Raw genomic sequence first — 21976 nt, 5'->3', positions numbered from 1 at the left:
AGAGAGAGAGAGAGAGAGAGAGAGAGGATAAATAGAAATGTGGTTGATTTCTAGGAAGTCTCCTTGAAAGAAAGGAGTCACCTGTTTTTCCCCCCACTTTTCCCACCCTGCTGTCTGGAATGCAGATATTAGGTTGGAGCACTAGCACCATAACAGACCATGAGCAAGAGGGCTCTAGGGTAGGGGTGACAGAATGGTGAGCAGGAAGGAACCTGGGCCCCTGACAGGCTGGTGGAACCTCTATACAAGCCGTGGACTGCCGTGCCTACTCCAGGCTTATTTTGTTTCAAAAACATAAACTCCTACCTCTTAGAGCCACTATCATTTTGAATTTTCCTCATATTTAGTCAAACTTAATCCTCACAGATACAGCGCTGCTTGACACATACTTGCAGGCTCCCTAGATGAATGAGCCTTTCCCGAAAAATGTTGAACAGTGATAGGTAATTTTACAAGGGTAGGGACAATATTTTTCCTCAACACATATCTTATATGTTCGATATGTAGGCAGAAGTCACTGCTGCAGAGCTGTTTACTACGGACCTTGGACAAGATGAGTTCTGTCTGAAAAATGTTCGGAATAGAAATTGCTACTTGGTTGCCTCAACGAAAATCCCCTGATTGTTCAGGGAATGAAGTAAGTCCTCTCAGGCCATTCAAAATTATTGAGCTGCTGGGTGCAGCCCCAAAGTAACCAAATCAAAGATGCAATGCTTAGTCCCTGTCATTCATTTTGCTGTTGGAGAATGTTGAGCAAATGTAGTCATTTCCATTTTAACATAATTATCACTGAGCTGCTCTTCCTGACAATAATTAGCCAACGAGTTCAGTCGCACGAGTCTGTTCCTCATTAGAGACACTAAATGTCATTGAGGAGTGCCTGATTCCCGTCTTGTGTATGTGGAGGACAGGCTCTACTCTGAAGGCGAAAGCAAGTCTTATGTCATATGTGGAGAGGACAGAACCAGCTCTGCTTTGGGACATGCCAATATTTACATGACTTCACAGCAGAGAAGGACTTACTAAGCATGACATTAATCCAAATCATAAAGGAAAATATAAATTTTATTAAAACGCAAAAAATTCTTTATATGGCAAAAAGTATTAACGATAGCAATACTTTTGCTCAAAGTAGTTTCTGAAAATTCTTCAGAAATTTCATGATGAATTTAACAATTTAGCTACAAGCATGCCCACTGACATTTTTCTTAAATAACTGCTAACAATTGGAAACAAATATCCAACAAAAAGAGAATGAATAAATTAATGCATATATCCGTGTAATAGAATGACAGAATGCTATTCAGTGATTAAAAATAATGGCTATTTCTTGGAAAGCTGTTCATCATACACTAGAAATTAAAAATAGCAGGTTCCAAACAGGGTGGATGATGGGAGCCAATTTTGGTAATAAATAAGAAAAGTACTCAGACATGTGATTAAAGGAGATATACCCAAGTTGTTAAAAGGAGATTTCCTTGTGTAGAATGATTAAAGATTTTTTATCTTTTTTTTATTCTTAACTGCCTTTCAAAAGTTTCCTCTATGAACTATGTTAACTTTATAATAAGGATAAGAAGATACAAATTATTAAAAAGGAGAATTTCATCTGTCACTAGATCACTGTTGTCTGTTTTGATTTGGCTAAGAGCACAGTGCGATGATGGGCTTTGTAACACGTTTTAATAACCCAGGCTTTTTAGTGAGAATATTCACTCTGATGCCTGGACACCTCCTGTCTTTGGAGGTACAGGCTTCTCAGAGATCAAGGCACCTTTTGCTGATTTTAATGTTCCCTGGTGAGATAAAAGAGTGCATAACAGGGCCAGCAGTGGAATTGTGCCTGAGTCATGCTTTTCATCACAGAAGACAGGACTCAGGCTAGACCAGGAATTAGTTAGAAGTTCCTAAATTTTGTGGGGGTTGGAGGTGGGGAAGAGGTTTTCTGTTTCAGACCCAAATCAGACTGTCGGGATCCTGGTCAGGAGGAGCATCTCCCACTGTGCTAAAAAGCCTTGAGTGGTTAGTCATTTGATGCTGAAATGGGGTTATTGGAGCTGAGTCACAGGAAATCTTGAAATGAGATCGAGAAAGAAATAGAGACGGTGAGGGGGAGAGAGAGAGCGACAGACAAAAAGAAAAAGGAGGAAGGAGGGAGAGGGAGGAGAGAGAGGAGGAAGAGAAGGAGGAGAGGACTGGGAGGAAAGAAGGAGAGAAAGGGAGAGAGGAAGAGAGAATAAGACAGAGATAGAGAAAAAAGATGGACACAGAGGGAGGGGAAGATGCAAATAGAGACAGAGGAGGAAGGGAGAAAGGGCAGAGGGGGACAGAGATACAGAAAAGGTGAGGTAACAGAAATGGAGAGAGCAAAGGACATACCCAGAGAAACTGGCACAGAGAGAGAGACACACAGAGAAGACTCGTGGACTCACACGCACAGACATGACACCCACATTAACCTGCGCGACCACAGAACCCAGCGCAGTGCTGTTGCTGGGAACTGGGCCTCTCCGGGGCAGATGGCTGGGACAGCATCTTTTTGTGTGCGCCTTTGTCGATTAAACTCAGACCTCACCTTGAGCTATCTATAAGAGTTCTCAGTGCAAAGTTGTTTCCTCTTTCAATGCCCGCTCCCCGAAGAATCGTTAATACAGCAACAATAACAACACCACTCACAAGGCCATCATGTCTTTCTGAGAGTTCTGGGGAGCCAGGCACGCATTATTAGAAAACTGTGTCCCAGTCTGGACCCTCCCTGCAGCCTTACTCACCCTCTTCTGTGCACACAGCCCCTCAGGGACAATGCTTCTCAGTGTACAGGATCAAAGGCTGCAAATAATTAATGAGATTTTTTCTCCCGGAAGATTTCCTGTAACAATAGCTCAACCTGTCAGTGATGTTATCCCTGCTTTTGAACCAGCACCAAGAGAGGCAGGATGAAGGGGAGGGGAAAGGGAAGGGAGGGGAGGGGAGGTCCATTCTGTACCAAGCTGAGAAAGGGTCACTTCTAGGCAACTCTGAATCCCAGAAGACAGAAATTTCTCAGTCTGTCTGTCTGTCTGTCTGTCTGTCTCTATCTTGCGCACATGCACGCGCGCGCGCACATACATTCATAACTCTGAATCCCAGAAGACAGAAATTTCTCAGTCTTGCTCTCGCGCGCGTGCGCACGCACGTACGCATACACACACACATATTTACTCTGCTTTGAGGCTGGAAAAGGGATTTGTCCAGGCACACACACACACACACACACACACACACACACATTTACTTTGCTTTGAGGCTGGAAAAGGGATTTGTCCAGGCCCTGCTCAGCCACACCAGTTTGTAAATGCAAGAACTCAGGCACATCAGCTGCAGAGAAACCACTCAGCTATGTTTTCTGAGGGGATTCACAAAACTGAACTTGGTCACAGTGGCTCTCCACAGTTTCTGATGGGTTAGTATCCACTCCCATCTTCCGGGAAGAACCTCCTGCATTGCTGTGGGAAGCCACCTCTCCAGGTTGTCACGGCGAGAGGCTGGGGCGATGGTAGGCTCATGTACCAGGACTAGCTCATGGGCACATTTCAACCTCTTGCTATTCTGTTTGGTTCAGTGGTGAGTGTGTATCCCAGGGGGCTCAGTGAGACCCGGAGCTGGCCCTGGGGCTGTACGCCTGATTGGGAAAGAGCTTTTCTGGTGGAACTCGGGACCTGTGTTGTTGGTAGTCTCATCTCTCCACAGCCATACAGATACGGCTGAGGGGGAAGCCGACCCAGGGAAGAGCAGAGCTGAGAGGTGGAGAAAATATATTCTGAGCACCTGAATTCTCACGCCGGATGCCCTCGTTCCCATGGACTTTTCAGTTATGTGGGCCAACACATGTTCCCTTGGCCTAAGTCACTCCGAGATGGGTCCTGGCAACTCGTGGCTGAGGGTCACACCTGTGATGACCAACTGTAGAAACACGAAGCTCCTCAGGGCTTTCCAGATTCCTGCTTTTGACTCACCGCATGGAATTTACAAACTGTTTCCCTGACCTGCTTTTCTCACACAGTCGGTGCCACTCACATTCTACCCGTGATAAAATGGGGAACCCTTGTCCCCCAGTTCCAGTGATTGGGTCTTTGTTCTCTGTGGCTCAGATCCTGGCCTTGATGTCCCTCAATGTCTTGGCCCTTGCCAGTCGCCCGCTCCCTCTCTAGGTTGGAGTCCTGTCCCCCGACTCACTTTGCTGGGACCGCTTTCTGTGGCCTGTCTCCGCACTCCAAGAGCCATACTCCCCTGGCAGACAGGATTTCCTTCCCCCTTCTCAATCGGCCGCCAGCTGTGGTGGGCCGCCGCTTCTGGGAACATCGCCTCCGTTGCCTGTCAGGGTGCATTGGGTCAGGGGACTCGTGACTCCAGCTCAGGTAAAGCAGACTCATCTCTGAGCATGTGAACCATGGGCCGAGTGACACAGGATGGAAAATGGCTAGGGGTGGTCCATTCTCCCGTGAGATCACGCTGTGCCAGCCTGTCAGTTCCCATTACCTCGAGACTCAACCGTGCCCTACTTCCTGTGCAGCCTCAGGCCAGGTTCTAAACATATTCTTCGAGTCTATAAACTGCAGAATCTCCCAACAAGTTCTCCCTTTTGCCGGAGGCGGTCAAAACTGGTCTTCAACGAACAGCCCAGACAGACCCACCTCTCCGCAGCCTGTCCCACCCTGTGGGACCTCTACTCCCAGAGCTCGCACCTGTCCCTCCCCATCCCCATCACGTCAACCCTTTCATGCCTGGCAACATCCCAAGTTATCAGCAATGGCAGAGTCTCAGGTTTAGCAATATCGACCCCATTTAAACTCATTTCCCTCCCTTTTACCTCCTATTGTAGAAGTCCAAAATGACAGTTAAGCTCTCCTAAAGATACCACAAATTTGTGCAACTGCTATACAGTTTGTTAAGCTAAAGGTTTTTCCATCTAAGTACTTAAGGAAAGCTTTCTTTTTGATGTTTAAATTGCATGTTTCCTTTGCCAGATACCAAGCAGAAAAAGGAAAAAAAAAAAAGTGGGAAATGAAAAAACAAAGATTGGCTATTTCAGATTCACATTATTATAGGACCTGGTATTATTTCGCACCTTTATCTAGTTCATCTGGCATTTCAGAAAGTTTTGTTGTAAAAATAAATCCCCTTTTGGGATTGAAAAATAATTTAAGCTGCTTGTCTGCCAGCTTGCTCCACTGTAAGGGGGCTGATGTGGAAACCGTGGCACATTTTCAGGTGTTTCAAATCAGGAAAATAAGACACATGTTTATTAAAAGTGTGTCTAATACTTGATTATCTGTACCTCAGATGAGAAGATTAGATTTTGGAAGAGAAAGATTAATAACTTTCTTTGCGGAGATAAACGCGCATTTGGACCTGCATGCCAATTGTTTATTGTGAAGCAGCGTACCCACGAGGGCATCTTGTCTTTGCTAGCATTGGATGCACCGTGGATAATGATCATTTAATTAAATCTCATTACGAAAATACCTTCTTTCTAAGCCCTGGACAGTGTTTAAGAAAGGGAGATGAAAATTTTTGGAGATTTTTTTGGGGGGCTTGCCGTTCATCAGTCAAAAACCCAGTCCCGACAGTCCATTTCTAAATACCAGGCAATGTCTGTCCCTTCCCTTTCTGACTGTTCAGAGTCCACAGCACTCGGCAGAGAGCATGCCTGGACTTTGCAGACTGTCTTGTTTCCATCCTGATTCCTCTGCCACTAGGCTGGGCAGCCTTGGGTAAGTTACCAAACCTCTCTGAATTCACATGACCCTTGTCTGTACGTGGAACAGCCAACACGTTTCTCATAAAGTTGTAACAATAAAGTGGGTCAAGTATCTGAGGTATGGGGAGTCATATGTTGTGGCTTCTTTCTCTCTCCCTTTGGGGACTGTGCTTGGCGCTGGCAGACCCCTCTGGTCATCTGGGAACACAGCCCTGAACTCACTCTTCTCCAAGACTGGTCTGCTCCCTGGAATCAGGTGCAAGAGTCTGTTCCAACTTAGCAAGCCTGGTCCCCTGGTGCCATCAGCTGCCAACTCTTCATTTTGACATGTACCTCCCACTCACCCAGATCATTAACAAGTTTAATTGAATGGTAGTTTGGCTCCTGACACCCAGCCCTTGCAACCGGAAAAGAAAAGCAATTTGTGTCTGTCTCCCGCCTCTGGCTACAGAGCCTCGGACCCACCTGATGGTTTGATGCTGCAGGGAATCGGGGTCTGTGGCATTCACTGTCAACAGCACACTGCCCACGGAGATGTTCTCCTGCCTGGTCACCATCATGGGGTCGGGGTAGAAAACTGGACCCTCGTTGACATCCAGGACAGTGATGTGGATGGTCGCCGTGGAGCTGGGGCCGTAGGAGACATCGGGTACCAGCGGGTCCTCGTTTTCCACTTTGATCAGCAGGGTGTGAAAGGCAGAAATCTCATAGTCTAGAGGCTGGAAAGCAGAGAGAGGAGCTCAGCATGTGTGTCTGCCACAAAGTCCCTCTGACATTCCACGAGCAGCAGTGGACCTTTAGGGTTGGATGGATCCAGGTTTTGTGAGCTAAGTTTTATGCAATTTGGAGTCTTTTTCAAAAAAAAAAAAAGAATGTGAAACACACAGATACAAAATTAGGTGTGAAAGCTGTTAATTTTTTTAGATTGAGAAAGAAATAACAACACATTACATGAGACTCAGAGATCTGAGGCCTTCCTTCTAAGATCTCTTTAGATGGCTCCCTGGCAATGCTGACATTAAAAAGCCTTCCCTCCCATAACCTGCAACTCCACAGCTCATGACACTCATGGGGCTCATGTGGATGAGAGACGCTGAAGCCTGAGCTTCATGGCAACCCTGCCTCTGTAACCATGGGAGATGGAAGGGGAAAAGCAAATCAAGGTTCCACTCTTAGTGTTTCCCACTCACTCGCCATGAGGTCTAGGGGCCGGAGGCTCACAGCACTTAGAGTAGGGAATCTCCTGGCACAGATATGCATTTTCCAGTAGAATGCCATGTAGAGAAAAGGCTTTAAGAGGCTGAGGCAAATGTGGTTGAGATGCTGGGCCCTTTCCCACCTGAGGGCACTTGAAAAGGTATGGGGTACATTTTCAGTTGTTGCCATGACTTGGGGGCTCTCTGGCCATATACTGAGCCAGGGCAGTGACACCAGACACATGGCCATGTCCAGGACAGTCCAACACAATGGTGGATCATTCTGCCCTCAAGGCCAGTGAGCAGCCCCAGTGAGACAATAAACTGCCTGTCATACCAGGTAGTGTTTCTACATGGGATGCTGACTGGGACCCAGCCCTCTGCCCTGCCTTGGGAAGCTTTATCCATGCAGAAAGCAATACACTTGGTGGGTGAAAGTGCCATTTTCACTCCTAAATACAAGAGGGGTCAGAGTCAAATCCTAATAACTATAGGACATATGAGACCACGGGAACGTCACTGCACCTTCCAGAGTCTCAGCTTTCCCGTCGATAAAGTCCCAGTACAAAGGACTGTGGTAAAGATTAGGGGAGATGAATCGGTCTAGAGCCCGATGTGATAACAAGCCATTAAGACGGTGAGGAAGAAGAACGTGGGATTGACGTGCTGGCAGAGCCGCCGCCCTCCCGCCTTGTTGTTCAGGTTCGTTCCCAAGCTGGCATTCCCTGAGCAGAAGACTGGCTTCAGAGCAATTGAGAAGTGAACGATGCCACCACGAGAGAGGGAAACAGAGCACGAGAGTGAGCCGCACGGCGATAGACCGGTCTTTTCTGGGGAGCGAACCATTCTAGTGCTTACTTCCATTTGCACAATGCCAGGGGTGATAGTTCCAGTTGTAGGAGGCCCTGGGCCTGTCCACCTGGAGATGGTGAAACGTAGGTTTCTGCCCCAGGCTCTTTTTTTTTGCCCGCCCTGGCTCACGCTGGATTAAGAAGCCATCTGTTGTCTCAGGGATATGACCTTATTAATGTGATTTGTCTGGTGTAGGGTCCCTGTGTCGGGGATGGGAGAAAATTGAAAATACCTCCAATAAAGTTACAGAGATTTGATTCAATTAATATTTCATCAAGTGTCAAGAGACAGTGTGGGCCACTGTCCTGAAGGGTTTCAAGGCTGGAAAAGCTGGCCCACGTGGGAAGGCAAAGGAGCTGGGGTTTCTTGTCTGAAAGAAAGGGATTTGGAAGTGATCCAACAGTAATTTTTAAGTCTATGATAGGTCTGGGGATTCAAGAATGCCTGCTTTCTCAAAGCTTCCTTCTTCTCTGAGGACAAAAAAGAAAATAGACTTAAGATGAAGCGTGGATTATATTCAGCCAAAAGAATATCTCTTTGGCATTTTGGAATAGGTTTACGAAGCAACTCAAGGTGTTTCTGTCCAGAAGATTTTAAAGAGGAAACAGGTACTCACTGGCCAGAACCATTAGGGTCCAGTCCTGGAGGGAGGCAGGACTCCCCCGGAAACCACACGATCCGGGGACTTCTGCTAGTTTTTCAGTATGTTGCCTGCTAACTGGTTAGGGCAGAACTTCTCATGACTGGCTGCCCCATGGCCATGGCCACCCCCATTCTCCCTCAGAGTCCCGAAGGCCATATTTGGACTTTCCAGCCTTCCTTGCAGCTAAGGGTGTGTATGTGTCATCTGGCTAATGACATGTTATAGGAAGTTGTCTGGGGGACCCGTGAAAAAGATATTTTCTTCCCTGATGAGAGGAGAGGAGCACTCTCTCTCACTTGCTTGGCTGCTTCCTTGCTTCCTGCCTTGGACCACGGCACTGAGAAGATGTGATGCCTGGGGCTTTGGCAGCTATTTTATGTCCATGAGGAAAAAGCCAGAAACATCTGTGGTGCCCCCTGTTGGTTCTCTGACACCTTTAATTGCCAACCAATCCTAAACGGGCCTACCTTCATTTAATTATAGAGCTCATTAAATCTTCTTTATTATTTAAGCTACTATCAGCCTGGCATTCTGTTACTTACAGCTGAAATCATTTCTAATTAATGCTTTGAGTTGTTGGCAAAGTGGAGAGCATGGGGAGCATAGCCAGGCCTGCGTCTAGACAGTGGTCCCCAACCTTTATGGCACCGGGGACCAGTGCTCCTATAAGAATCTGAGGTGGAGCTGAGGCAGTGATACTAGCACTGGGGAGCAGCTGCAAATACAGATGAAGCTTTGCTCCACCTCCTGCTGTGGGCCCTGGTTCCTAACAGGCCATAAACTGGTACCAGTCTATGGCCCAGGGGTTAGGAATCCCTACTCTAGAAGGCCATCCTGGGGCTCTGACCCAGGTGTGCTGAGAAGCAGGGAGAGCTCCAAGCCCTTTGTAGGGATGCCTGTGGCAGGCAGCCAAAATGAGGGGAGTCTTCGTTTCAGTTCTGAAGCACAGTCACTCACTAGAAAAGTCGAAGCCCAGGCAGAGCCCCGGACTCCGTGGTCATTTCCTCCTAAGGAGTTTGCAGGTGGAAACTCCTCTTCCTACAGCAGCGCTCATTCACCAGGCCGTGGTCTGTGAACACCGGCATCACTTGTGGCACCTGTCTCTCACGTTCTGACCCAGCAGGTGTGGGGCGGGCCTGGGAAGCTGTGTTTCAGCTAGCATTCCAGATGATTCTTTTATATGCTAACATTTCAGAATTCCAGCATCGTGGGCCAAAGTGGGAATGTGGGGAGGGGATAATAGTCCTTCTCCAGTCTAGTTTTACTTGTATTTTATTTCCCTCAAGTTGTAGCAGACACAAACACACGCTGGGGGAATTTTGCTCCTCCAGGATTCAGGATGAGGAGGTATATTTGTCCAGGCGTTGTCTTCCGGTGCAGGTCTGGAATACGGCATTTGATGGCTTTTATAGATAGATATAGGGCTAGCCGCAGAGGACGTCCAGTGGCTGTGTTATTTCATAACTTTTACAGCTTCCAAACTGCAGCCGTGTGTGCGCGAGGGCAGTGTCAGGATCTCCTAACGACTCTGCCATTGACTGAGTTATTAGGGAAGAAGAACTGGGAAGAGTTCTTCTTCCCTAATAACTCAGGAAAATGCCTGAGGTTCACTTTGGAGGAGGCGCTGAACAGGGCGGGGTTTGGAAGGAACCTGGAGCCCTTTTGCTTTGGAGCAAGCTGGAAGCATCTCCACAACCTCCATTCTCGATGGCTCCTGCCCCCAGGGGCAGTATAGAACTTTGTTGGTATAGTTGTTTACATGGCCCTATACTAGGCTGAATAATGACCCTCCAACATGTCCTCATTCTAATCCCTGGACCCGTCAAATATATTACCGTATGTGACAAGAGGGACTTTGCAGATGTGGATAAGCTAAGGGCCTTGAGATGGGGAGATGATCCTGGGTTATCCAGGTGGCCCCAGGTCATCTCAGACTTTCTTAAAAGAAGGATGCGGGAAAGTTAAAGGAAGAATTAGGTGTGACGATGGAGGCGGAGGCTCAGAGTCAGAGAGAGGTATGAAGATGCTGTACACTGGCTTTGAAGATAAAGAAGGGTTGTGAACAAGGAATGCGGGCAGCTCCAGGAGCTTGAAAAGATGAGGAAATCGATTCTCTCCTAGAGCCTCCAGGAGGAACTACCCCTGCAGCTTGAGGCCTGTGAAACCAATTTTGGACTTCAGGCCCCTAGAACTGTAAGAGAATAAATCTGTGTTAAAAGCCACGAAGTTTGTGATCATTTGTTTCAGCAGCCTCAGGTAACTCGCACAGGCTCGAAGTGCCTGCCACTGTTTTCAACTTTTGACATATCAACTCATGAATTCTTCACAAAAGTTCTAATTACCACCCTCATTTCACTGATGAGGAAAATGAGGCACAGAAAACAGCTAAATATCTTGGCCAAGGGCACACAGGGAGTGTGTGTTCTGATGAGGAAAATGAGGCACAGAAAACAGCTAAATAAATATCTTGGCCAAGGGCACACAGAGAGTGTGTGTTTCTGCTTTGTTCATAGCTACAATTACTATAAATACGATTATGCCTTGCTTCTGAGGCAAATGGCTTCACCCGCCAGGAAGGAAACTTCCAGTAAATGTCCTGGTCTTGCAGAACTTCTTCCCAGAACTTCTCAGCGAGAGTGGAAGTGTGTGAAAATTGCTCCTTCTAGGACTCCGAGACCACCGGCATCACACGTTCCTTGCCACCTCCCTCCCGCCCAGCGTTTCTAGAGCCCTTGCAGGGGCCTAGGGCTCGACACTCATTATCACATTTCCTCCTCATTCCACCTGCCGCCAGAGAGGGTCGGCGTGCTGGGCAGCAATGCTCACAGGAGGTTTCACACCAAGAATTAGCCAATGGATGTAATTATCTCCTGTTTTGAAGAGAATAACTGAGACTCTGCTAAGAGAGATTAAGGAGAAATGCAAAATACCCATTTTGAGCATAGATCTTAAAAAAAACCTTCAGCTATCCCATTTTTACATATCTTTGATAATTCGTTATCGAACATATAGAGAATCTCATTTAAAAATTAAGTTTGGCTTTTTAAAGTTACACATAAGTTTGAGTTTTCTGGAACCTGTCAGACAGGTTGGTCTTATGCTATAGGGATAAAGCTGTGAACTTTTTCTTGTTTAGGTCCAGGAGGGAGAGACTAGGGCTGACTTATCCCGCGACTCCCCCATGCAGCGAGGCCATGAGCCTCATCATAGGCTCTCAGTGCTCATGTGCAGGGGAGGAGCAGTCGGAAGCATCCTTACCTTGACGACAGAAAGCATCCCCTCATTGGTTTGAGGGTTGGTGTGGATTTCGAAGCTCTGCCCTGGGTTTCCATTGATGATGGTGTAGGCAGCCCTCCACGCGCCTGTGGTAGGGTCGTCCTTGTCTTCAACTGTCAAGTTGACAATAACTCCCACAGCTCCTTCCTCGACTGTGGCTTGAAACTGCAAACAAAGCAGATGGCTGCTGTCATTATTTTGAAAACACATGGCAAAGACCATTTATGGGATTCTTAACCGCATGCTTGGTATTGAGTACATTACCTATATTATTTCATTTAATAATAAATAATAACTGGAGAACAGCAGTGCCTCTTCTTCGCGCCCTTCTCCCGTCTGCCTGAATGCAGACAACCACAAGACCCCAGGCGAGGGTGGAAAAGGGAAGGAGCCTGGGTCCCTGAGTCACCACATGGAGGAGAGCAACCTGGTGACTGGGAACACCGCTTGAACTGCTGATACGTGAGAAACAAACTTTTATTGAGTTTGAGCCTTTATACATTTTTGCTTGCACATGTTCCTGCAGCCTCGCTGACCTCAAACAACAGAGAACCAGATAACAAGAGCACCATGGCTTATCTGTGAAGGGACTGGAATTGGAACCCTGTGTTTGAAGCCAGAGTCTCTGCTCAATTGGACCATATTCTCCAATAAAGAAAGCCAATTTCATCCTTCCTACCCTTTGCCCATAACTAGTATGACTTTAAAAACCATTTTCTAAGAAAACATATCAATCAATTGTTTGGAGCCTTGTTGTACCTGTGTTTTTACTGTAATACATCTCAAATACTTGTTGTAAGTAGGTGTGGTGAAAATAAATCAATAAATGAAAAATCGACTGTCTCATAGATAGAGAATTTTACAAGCTATCATTAGCACATTCTTTTGAGCTGGAAGCATAAAGTATTGTTTTGGTGCTTATCCTTGACACAGTACAGGTGAATAGTAATCCATTTGCAAATATTTTACAAACAAATAATACCAATAAGCTGACAAGAAGAAGAAATATCTCAGAATTTCAATTAGTAGGAAAGTGAATTTAGAGACAGTAAGATGAGGCTAAAAAGCCCTTGTGTTCAAAGAGAAATAATTTGAGAAATGAGGTTTCAAAAGCAGCGGCTGATTAATTGACTTGCAAATCATTAATCTTAAGCCTTAATCTTGATGCCTTGGAGGGTGGAGAGGGGACGGGAACTAATTTGTCTATCACACCTCAGCAAACCTGTGAGTTGTTTCTCTTCCGTAAAAGGGATGCTGGGAAATTCTGAGAACATGCACTTGAGATGGAAAGTAGCTGGAGTGAGGGGAGACGTGTAGGATGCTGTCACATAGATATAGCTCCAGGAGACAATTATTTTGGCCTGTTTCCTCTGATTCTTGTTTCAGTAAATCCCATCTCATACATTTCCCTTCTTCTCACAAGTCACAGAATTCTCAAGCTGGAAACCTAGACTGGTTCTCAGCCCTGTCTGTATATTAGAATCTCTTTGAGGACTTTTTTTTTTTTTTAACTGTTAGAGAAAAAAAAAGGAACAAAGTCCTATTTCAATTCAGTTGGTCTGGGGTAAGGCCTGGGATCCAATATTTTCTTAACCTGCCACATAATTCTCATATGCAGTTTGGGGTGAGAATCATGATTGAGTCTAAGTTCAAGGACGGCAAGGAGTTAATGAAAGAACCAGCCTTGTGTATTGACACGGCTACCTGAGCTCAGTGTTGAGGGGCCTGCAGTGCATCTGGGCTCAGAAGCGAGGAGAGATGTAATCAACTACTATTATTGTCTGCCATGTGTCCAGGGGTGGGACCTGGTGGCACATGTGTTATCTAATCTTTTCAGATTGCAGATGAAGATATGGGCACAGGGAAGGGAGGAAGAGATTTGTCCAAAGTTGTTCAGTGAACCAAAGGTCAGATCCAAGCGCCCTGGATTCTAGTAATCTCTGCTTTTAACAAGTTCTATTTCTTAAGCCTGCTCGAGACCTCCATCGCCTGTGCCAGTCCTTCACCCCCTGCTGTGGTCCAGAGCCAGAGGACTAGTTCTCTGTCACTACTGATCACAGCTGACCTCACCTATCGTTGTGGCTCTTCTGACACCTGTACCTTAGAAGGCCAGGTGGACAATTACTCAGGCATGGGGAGCACTAAGCCTAGAGGATGCTGGAAACCATCAGGTAGAGATGCTGTTACATCCAATACCTAGGTGAGATGTTGCTTTGTCAAAAAAGATGAGTGTCACGTTGCTAAGATGAAGACACCGTAAGAACTGATCATGATTGGAGAAAGCTGGAGGCTCCATGCACATCTGTCCCTCATGTGATGCAAGGTACATAGAAGGGACTCAGTAGATATTTGTTGAATGAATGAATGGTCTTATATATAGGAAATAGGACCTGGCATCAAAGATGAGGGCTGAGAGGAAATGTGAAGGGATAAAGCTATATAGAAGTGAGACTAAGAGAGACAGGCTTATTGGCTAATGCCTGATCCTACCACGTCCCTGAATGTTCCAGAAGGGTAGGAGTGGACTGCTCTCCCTTGTTCTCTGAGACATCTCCGGTAGGGCTGCATTGTGACTTTTGTGGACCTTACGCATTTACCTTCGTTGGCCCCTCCTACAATAATGTTTTCATGGGCTCTAAAAAATTCCCTTTTATTCTGATATGAGGAAAAATTAAAATTTTCTTTGGCCCTAAAAATTATTTTTAAATTGATTTTAGGACCCTAGATACTGCGCCTATGGCACCCGATGGATGATTGGGTTCTGATCCCCAGTACATAGCACTGTGCAAGACACATGAAAATCTGATGGATGGATAGATGAGTGAATAAATGGATGAATCTATAAAATTAATATTTAGGCTACGTCTAAGTGAGACAAGTCTATGCATCTTCTCTTAAGACACTTTTTTTTCATGTCTGCAGCACCTACTAAAGGGGCTGCCACTTAATATCTGTTTCGTGTGCGAGCAAATGAATCCAAATAAAATGAGAACATGGTATTGCTCTAGGAATTCTCAAAGTGTACATTGTGGTCCTAACATGTCCATGTAGCAGTATGTCCACAGCCACATTTACTTACCATCCATCCACTCAACCATCATCCATCCATCATCCGTCATCTACCCATTATCTATCCATCCATCCATCCATCCATCCATCCATCCATCCATCCATCCATCTATCTTCCAGCCAGCCAGCCAACAAATACTTGGTGAGTGGCTTCTGTGTGCCAGGAATGATATAGGATTAAGTGTGTGTGTGTGTGTGTGTGTGTGTGTGTGTGTGTGTGTGTGTACACAGACACTGTACACAGACACACACACACACACACAATCATAAGACTGTGTTAACTGCTAGGAAAGAAATAACACAGCTCCTGAAGAGCCTGTAGTTTGAGGGGTGGTGAGAAGGGGTGGGTACCTGACCCAGTCTGGGGAGGATCATTAGGAAAGAACTCCCTGAAAACTGAAAGAAGAGGAGGAGTCAGTGAGGTGAAAGTGAGAGAGCATTCCCGGCATCTGGAACAGCAGGTGTAAAGTCCAGTGGCGGAGAGAGCACGGTGATTTGTGGAACAGAGGGAAGGTGGTTATGGTTGGCGTGCAGAGCAGGCAGGGGAGAACTGTTTCTCTTAGACTTCATAGGAGGATAGAGTCAGATTATTCAGGGCTTTGTGGGCCACAGAAAGCCATTTGGAATTTACTTCGGAAGCAAAGGGGAATCTAATTAAGGCACCAGATTATGTTTAAATCTACTGTGAGACTTTGGAAAAAAACTTTAAACATAGAAAATATTCAACACAATTATTATAGTCTTCGTTAAGACCATTATCTGATTCTTGCATAAACTATAAAGCCAGTTTCCTTGAGCATCCATTTAGAAACTCATTATTGCTTAATTAAATACTCATTCTATTAATTCTATTCAATGTTTTAACCCCATTATGTAATTCAAGAATGGAAAATTAAATAGATTAAAATGAAATAGTACCATTTTATATTTCTATAGCAATGCTCACTTTGTGATTTAAAAACAATAGATAGACATTAATTTACCACACCAGAGAAGGAGAAAATATTGATTATAACGTTACTCCCTTTAATTGGAAAAAATGGATAAAGTTTTCTGTTAAACTGTGTGGCAAATCAAATGCCAGATGCAAGATGCATTTTTACATAATCAGTGTGGGCGACTGACTTGGGACCTACTGAGACACATTAGCTCTGTCCTCTAAATTCAGAACTGAGTTATTTCGTTCTTCTTTGACAAGGTGGGGGTGAGTTTCATGATGGACATTTATGAAGAGCCTCCTGGACTTGTCACAAAGGTCATCTATCGCCAGGGGACTTGCATTTTATTATACACTAAGAATGAATGCTCTTCCTCCACAAAGAACGAATGCTCTTCCTCACAGAGCAAAGAATTGGTCTTTAGGTTAAAATTAACCTAGAAGATGAAAATAATGATTAGCAGGCTAGAAAGCTGCAGGTGGGGAAGAAGTGACATGGATGACTTTAAGGTACTGACTATAAGCAAGCTCGAATGCTTGGTGAATGAAGTCTAGGTTCATGAGCTGTCAATCTCGAGGTTTCATAGAGAACTGATATTGAACTTGAAAATCTGGGATGTAGTCATCTGGACCCGGGCTTTGGAATATTAAAAAATAAGTTCCCAGAAAATTTTATAAACATAAATTTCTATTTGTGAGGATAAAAGAGTGAGGGATAGATCATTAAAAATTTAAATCGCAAACAATTTTACAGCCTATATTTACATAAAGGATACAGATTTTTGGAAAAATCTTATCTTTTGCTGTGGGTAAAAACTGTGATTGATATAAATAAAATAATACATTTAAGGACCATGGCACAATGTCTGGCATAGGGTAAGAAATATACGTTTGTTAGAAATGATGAAGATGAATTTCATTGTGTCATATGAAATTCTTAGAAATCAATTGGAGAATATGATTCAAACCCCTGTGATTCTTTCTGTTCTCATTAGTCTACATTATAATGTAGTTATTTATACAGTATCCTGTTTCTCTGGATTAGAATGAAAGAAGCTCTTTTCTTTTCGGTTGGAATGCTTACCTAATACTCACATACTTACTCGCTCTTCTCTTTCCTCTCACAGTGGGCCCTTCATTGCCAAGGCATGTGATGTTAACCTATAGCACTCACGGTTAGAAGGGATAGTTGTATTAGATATATGGTTTCTTACTATCTATGGTTAGGACTCATCCCAGGATAGAAAGATCCAAGAACTCATTTTAATAAATTTTCATTAAGTATCTATTACATTCTGGGTGTCTACCAGGCACAGGGAATATGGCAGTAAATGAGAGGGACACTACTCTCTGCCCTCAGGGACTTACAGCGTTGTAGACCAACACATTCACTCCCAGTCATCCCCTTTATTTATATGTTTTATTCACCTATGACATAGCCAGACAATTTGTTTTCTATCATTTTTCCATTGTCATACTTCCAAGGCTGCACCTATGGCCAATTAAAGATGCTTTTGTATTTGAACATGATTTAGTTTCCAGCTAATGGTCATTTCAATAAAGGGTGCTAGGTCAATTGGATATCCATGTGAAGAAATCAATGAATCTTGACCCCTACCTCACACCATACACAAAATGTGAATGGTAAAACAATAAGTCTTTTAGAAGAAAATATAGGAAAACATTTTAATTTAGCTTACACTTAATGTATATGTGCACTTTATATACAATATTATGTGTAATATAATATAGAATATTTAAAAATATAAAGTAATATAAAATATAAAATGTAATTATATATGTAAAGTATACTTAACATATATATAATATTTAAATATAAAATTTAATTAATGTACAGAGTTCTAAATAAAGGTCATTTGGTATCTTAAAGAAGCTCTAATGTCTAAAAAGTGATTAGCAACAATGTCCCATAAGGGACTCTGAAGTTGCCTCACTGAGAACCACAGTCTGCTCATCAGCCAGTGCTCAAGATGCCTGAAACCTACTGGGTTCTTTCCCAGCCATCTCCTGGTAGGACACGTCTAGCTAGGACTCAGAGTGACTGTAGGACCAAGATGAGAGGAGAACATGCAGGAACCCACCAGACCATCATGGCCCCAGACACTGGTGAGCATCTTTTACTCTTTCTCCATCTGATTAAAATTTTCTAAGTGTTTTATTCTCACTGAATATGAGAAGTGTATTGAGGCTTTAGTTTTCAGCACCCAATGGGAGACAGTTCATACACTGAAGAAATAAAGCAGATGCTGGAGCTAGGGCTTCCAGCAACTGTGAGAAGAGACACGCTTGACCTTTCATAGCCTGGGATGTGTCTCTCCCAACTGTGCTCCCAGAGAGTGGAGATTGAGTCTCTGATTCCCTAAAATGCCCCAACACTAGATCTTTCATAAAGTAAGAGCATTATAAGTGGACATCAAGTTTTGGGATCAAAACCCAGGGAAGGTGGTAGGTGACAATGTACACACATCTGAGTGTCTCACAGTGAGAACAGTGACCAGATCTTCTCTATCCTCAGTGAGAAAAAGGAAAGTGAACTAAATTGCAGTTCGAACGGCAGAGATGATAGAATTCTTAAGTGGTGGATGAGAGTCTTCTTTTTCTAAAGATCCTTAAAAATTTTGAGTACTTATAATTCAGAGTGCCTGCATTATCTAGAAAACATTTTGAGGGAACTGTGCCCTCCCCCAGCTGCTGGTGAACAGAGTGTTACTAGGATGTCATTTTGTATCAGTCATCCCAGCTTCCGTGGCCACAGCTGATTGGACCGAGAGGTGGAACCTGACTCACAGGTAACCAATCCATTAGCTGCTTTAAGAAAAATCATACAATTTCTCTAAGAATTTGAACTCAGAGAAATAGAGCCTATAATCACAGAGTGAAGAGTCCTTAAACCTAAAGTTTCTGAGTAGTTGAACATGGGGTGGTCATTTTTTGCCATTTAGACAGTGATGAATTATCAAATAAATACAATGTGCATAGAGAAGCAAAAAAAAAAAAAAAAAAATGGAGCTATTGAAAAAAAACAAAAAAACTATGAAGAGAGACCTTGGGGCACTCAAAGACAAAAGATAGATTAAGAAGTATCCTTGATGTCTAACAAGTTTCCCAGTCCTGCTCCTATTCCCATAAGTGCCCTGTGTTTCTTGTCTCTAAGATGCTCAGTGCCTGCAAAGAACTTCGTCCTCACTCCCACCATCTTAAGTGGGTTTCTACTCCTTGTAACTAAGGGGAAAGCAACTCAGGTAGATGTCTGCCATTCTCAGTAAATGTGGTACTTTTCTCAATGATTTGGTTCCATAGATGTTTTCTCAAGTATATATTTTTTTCTCTTTTACATCCTTCTATGAAAAGTTTCAAACATTTAAAAAAGCAGTCAGAATAGAGTAATGAAGCTCATGTGTCCATCATCAGGCTTCAGAGGTCTTCAATTCATGTCTCCATTGCGTTTCATCTACACACCCACGTCTTCCCATTTCTGTATTATTTGGAGCAAATCCCAGACATGTCATTGCATCTGTAAATATTTCAGTGTGTATCTCAAAAAGAAAAAGACTCTTTTAAGAAAATATAATTAAAATTCCTTCTCGAAAATTGCTTCTTGATCCAACCAACATTAATTTCTTCTACTAAAAGACAATTGTGTTTTTTTCCTTTGGTGCCAGATGCTTTGCTAAAAGTATTTGCATGTTGTCTCTATTATGAAGAGAGAGAGAGAGATCACCTACTAGCTGCAGTAAAAGACATTAAACTTCTCCAGTTAATAAACTTCCCAGTTAAATGTTTTAAGCCACCCACTGTTACTAAACAGGTGAGGAAATACAAAACCAAATGTGCAAATAGTTCAACAATAATAAGGGACAGCAGCTCAATAGCAAAGAAACATGTTCCTGAGTGAAGGCACCTTCTGAAAGGCACTGGCAGCCCCAGCAATGTGGTACTTGATCCAGGAGAGCTGATACAAATGTCCCCCTAGTCCATGGGACCCATCCACTCAGGGAAGCCTCGGACTGGAAGGAGAATTATGTGCCAGAGGGCTGGCATCTGTGGCTGCTATTGTGATAAGAGGAAAGACCAAGTGTCACTTGTCCTCCTGGCTCTACAGATGCAGGGGGATGAGCCGACGGGCAAGAGAAGGAAACAATATTGACTGCCTGCTCTGGCAGGAATTGTCCCCTTCCCTTTTAGTGCATGCTCTTCTGTGTTGATTCATTTCCTATGCGGAGTTTCCATGTACTGGCTGCAGACACATAGGAGGTGCTGAGTACATGGCTTTTGATGTTGGCCAAGTTCTAGCTCTCTGGGGGCCCACCAGTCCACCTTCTAATAACTGTATTCTTTTTCTACACAACTTTGCCTACTGAAACTCTTCAAATCTGCCAAATACAGACATACACATTTGGAAAACTAAAAAGATGCATTTTAAGGAAGGAGAGGCTTAAATAATGTGTTTTTCTTTACAAAACAAAATGAAAACACATAGCCCATCAGAGACTGACAGGAATATAATGCAGTTGCGTGGTGGTGCTCAAACTTTGTTCCTGGAAATTAAGAATGTTTGAGGGATGGTATAGGAGTCTTACCAATGCATCATTTTCCTCTAAATAATAAAGATTTAAACTGCCTGAGAAATCTGTTAATTATATTTTATCTGTTTAGTATATCAGATTTCCTGCCTCAGGTTTTGCTTGAAAACAAAAGTTTTGCTGCTAAAAAGAAGTTTGAAAATCACTTCCTTAGGGGACTGATGAAATAAATATTACATTAGATGGCGAGAGAAAAAGAAAAATCAAGGAGTAAATATGCCTACGTTCTTTTTCCTCTAAATGCCAGGCATGGACACTTCATTTTATCCTACATTAGCATCTCTTCTTCAGTTGAGTTTTTGTCTTTAAAAACATTAAAGAAGAGGCAAAACACATTTGTACATCTGATGAGATAATTGGAAATAGTTTAATTTTGAGAAGCAAAGAGATTTTCTATAGAGATATGCATTCAACTACAAATATTTGAATGTGGATGAAAAATGATTTTATTTTTTAGGAACAATACCTTGCTCTGCTCTAAAGACTTTGGAATTTGGTTTATGCAATTCTGCAAATATACAGGAAAGGAAATTGAATAAAATGGAGCAAGTTCTGATCTATCTCAAACTCATGGGTAAATTTCTGGTAAATTCTATAACTTCTCGGAGTCCCAGTCGTTCATCTGAAATGTAGGGTATCTGACTACACATTAGAATCACTTGAAAACCTTCAAAAACTACTGATGAACTGGGGTCCCACATTCAGAGATTTTTCTCGGGTCGGGCCAGGCATTTGTAATTCTACAAACTCTCCTCGACGATTCTAACGAACAGCCAGGGCCGAGAACAACTGTTTGAGGTGACTACTAAGGCCCCTTCCTAGTGTTCTGACGAAACATTAAATGATCTTTGTGATCCTTTCTAGCTTGTGTTGGGTCCTAACAGGTGAAGGCCCGGGGGTGGGGATGCCAGAGAAAGCCACTGGTGGGGAACCTTGAGAATCCTTCCAGTACTGTGCTCACAGAGTTGCTGAGCAGGCCCGTGGAATACAACTGCCAGGAAACCACAGCGTTAGTTCTTGGAGGCCATCTTTTCCACTTTCTCAAAAAAAAAATCCCATACCCATTAAGTATCCATTTCTCTGCCCCTCCCAGTCCCTGACAACTACTAATCTAGCTTCTATCTCTATGGATTAACTATTCTGGACATTTCATACAAATGAAATCACACAATACGTGGTCTTTTGTGTCTGGCTTCTTTCACTCAGCATAGCGTTTCCAAAGCTTATCCCTGCTGTAGCTTGTGTCAGTACTTTGTTCCTTTTTACGGCTGGATAACATCTCACTGATTGATAGACTGCCCTTGACTGATCCATTCATCTACTGATCAACATGTGGGTTGTTACCACTTTTTAGCTATTGTGAATAATGCTGCTATGAACATTCATGTACAAGTTTTCGTATGGACTTATATTTTCATTCTCTTGGGTAGATACCTAGGAGGGGAATTAGTGGGTCATATGGTGACTCTATGTTTGAGGTGACATGGATTTAAGTCACTTATCAACGTGCATGGAACTCTGGTGCTGCACCTTTCAAACACATAAAGCTGTGTGCTGTTGGCCAGCTTCCCAGAACCTACTGCCTCCTGGCTCCCACATAAGGAAAGGCAATATTTGAGAGTGAGGCTGCCCATTTTGAATGGCCTGAGGGGTCTGGAA

The 21976-nt window shown here is 43.7% G+C and overlaps 1 protein-coding gene across 1 annotated transcript in view; it reads right to left on the bottom strand.

Annotated features, from left to right (window-relative positions):
• CDH13 (cadherin 13) overlaps positions 1-21976 on the bottom strand; it is a 962058-nt gene that overhangs the window by 76030 nt on the left and 864052 nt on the right. The window contains exons 9-10 of the mRNA XM_015600622.2: positions 11690-11872; positions 6206-6459 (exon numbers count right to left, since the gene is read on the bottom strand). Of these exons, the coding sequence (XP_015456108.1) occupies positions 6206-6459; positions 11690-11872 (437 nt within the window). The remainder of the gene's footprint in view (positions 1-6205; positions 6460-11689; positions 11873-21976) is intronic.

This window comes from Pteropus alecto, unplaced genomic scaffold, assembly GCF_000325575.1.
Source record: "Pteropus alecto unplaced genomic scaffold, ASM32557v1 scaffold7, whole genome shotgun sequence".
Lineage (NCBI taxonomy): Eukaryota > Metazoa > Chordata > Mammalia > Chiroptera > Pteropodidae > Pteropus > Pteropus alecto.
The sequence above is the reverse complement of the archived record's forward strand: the minus strand, read 5'-3'. Positions and strand labels throughout refer to the sequence as shown.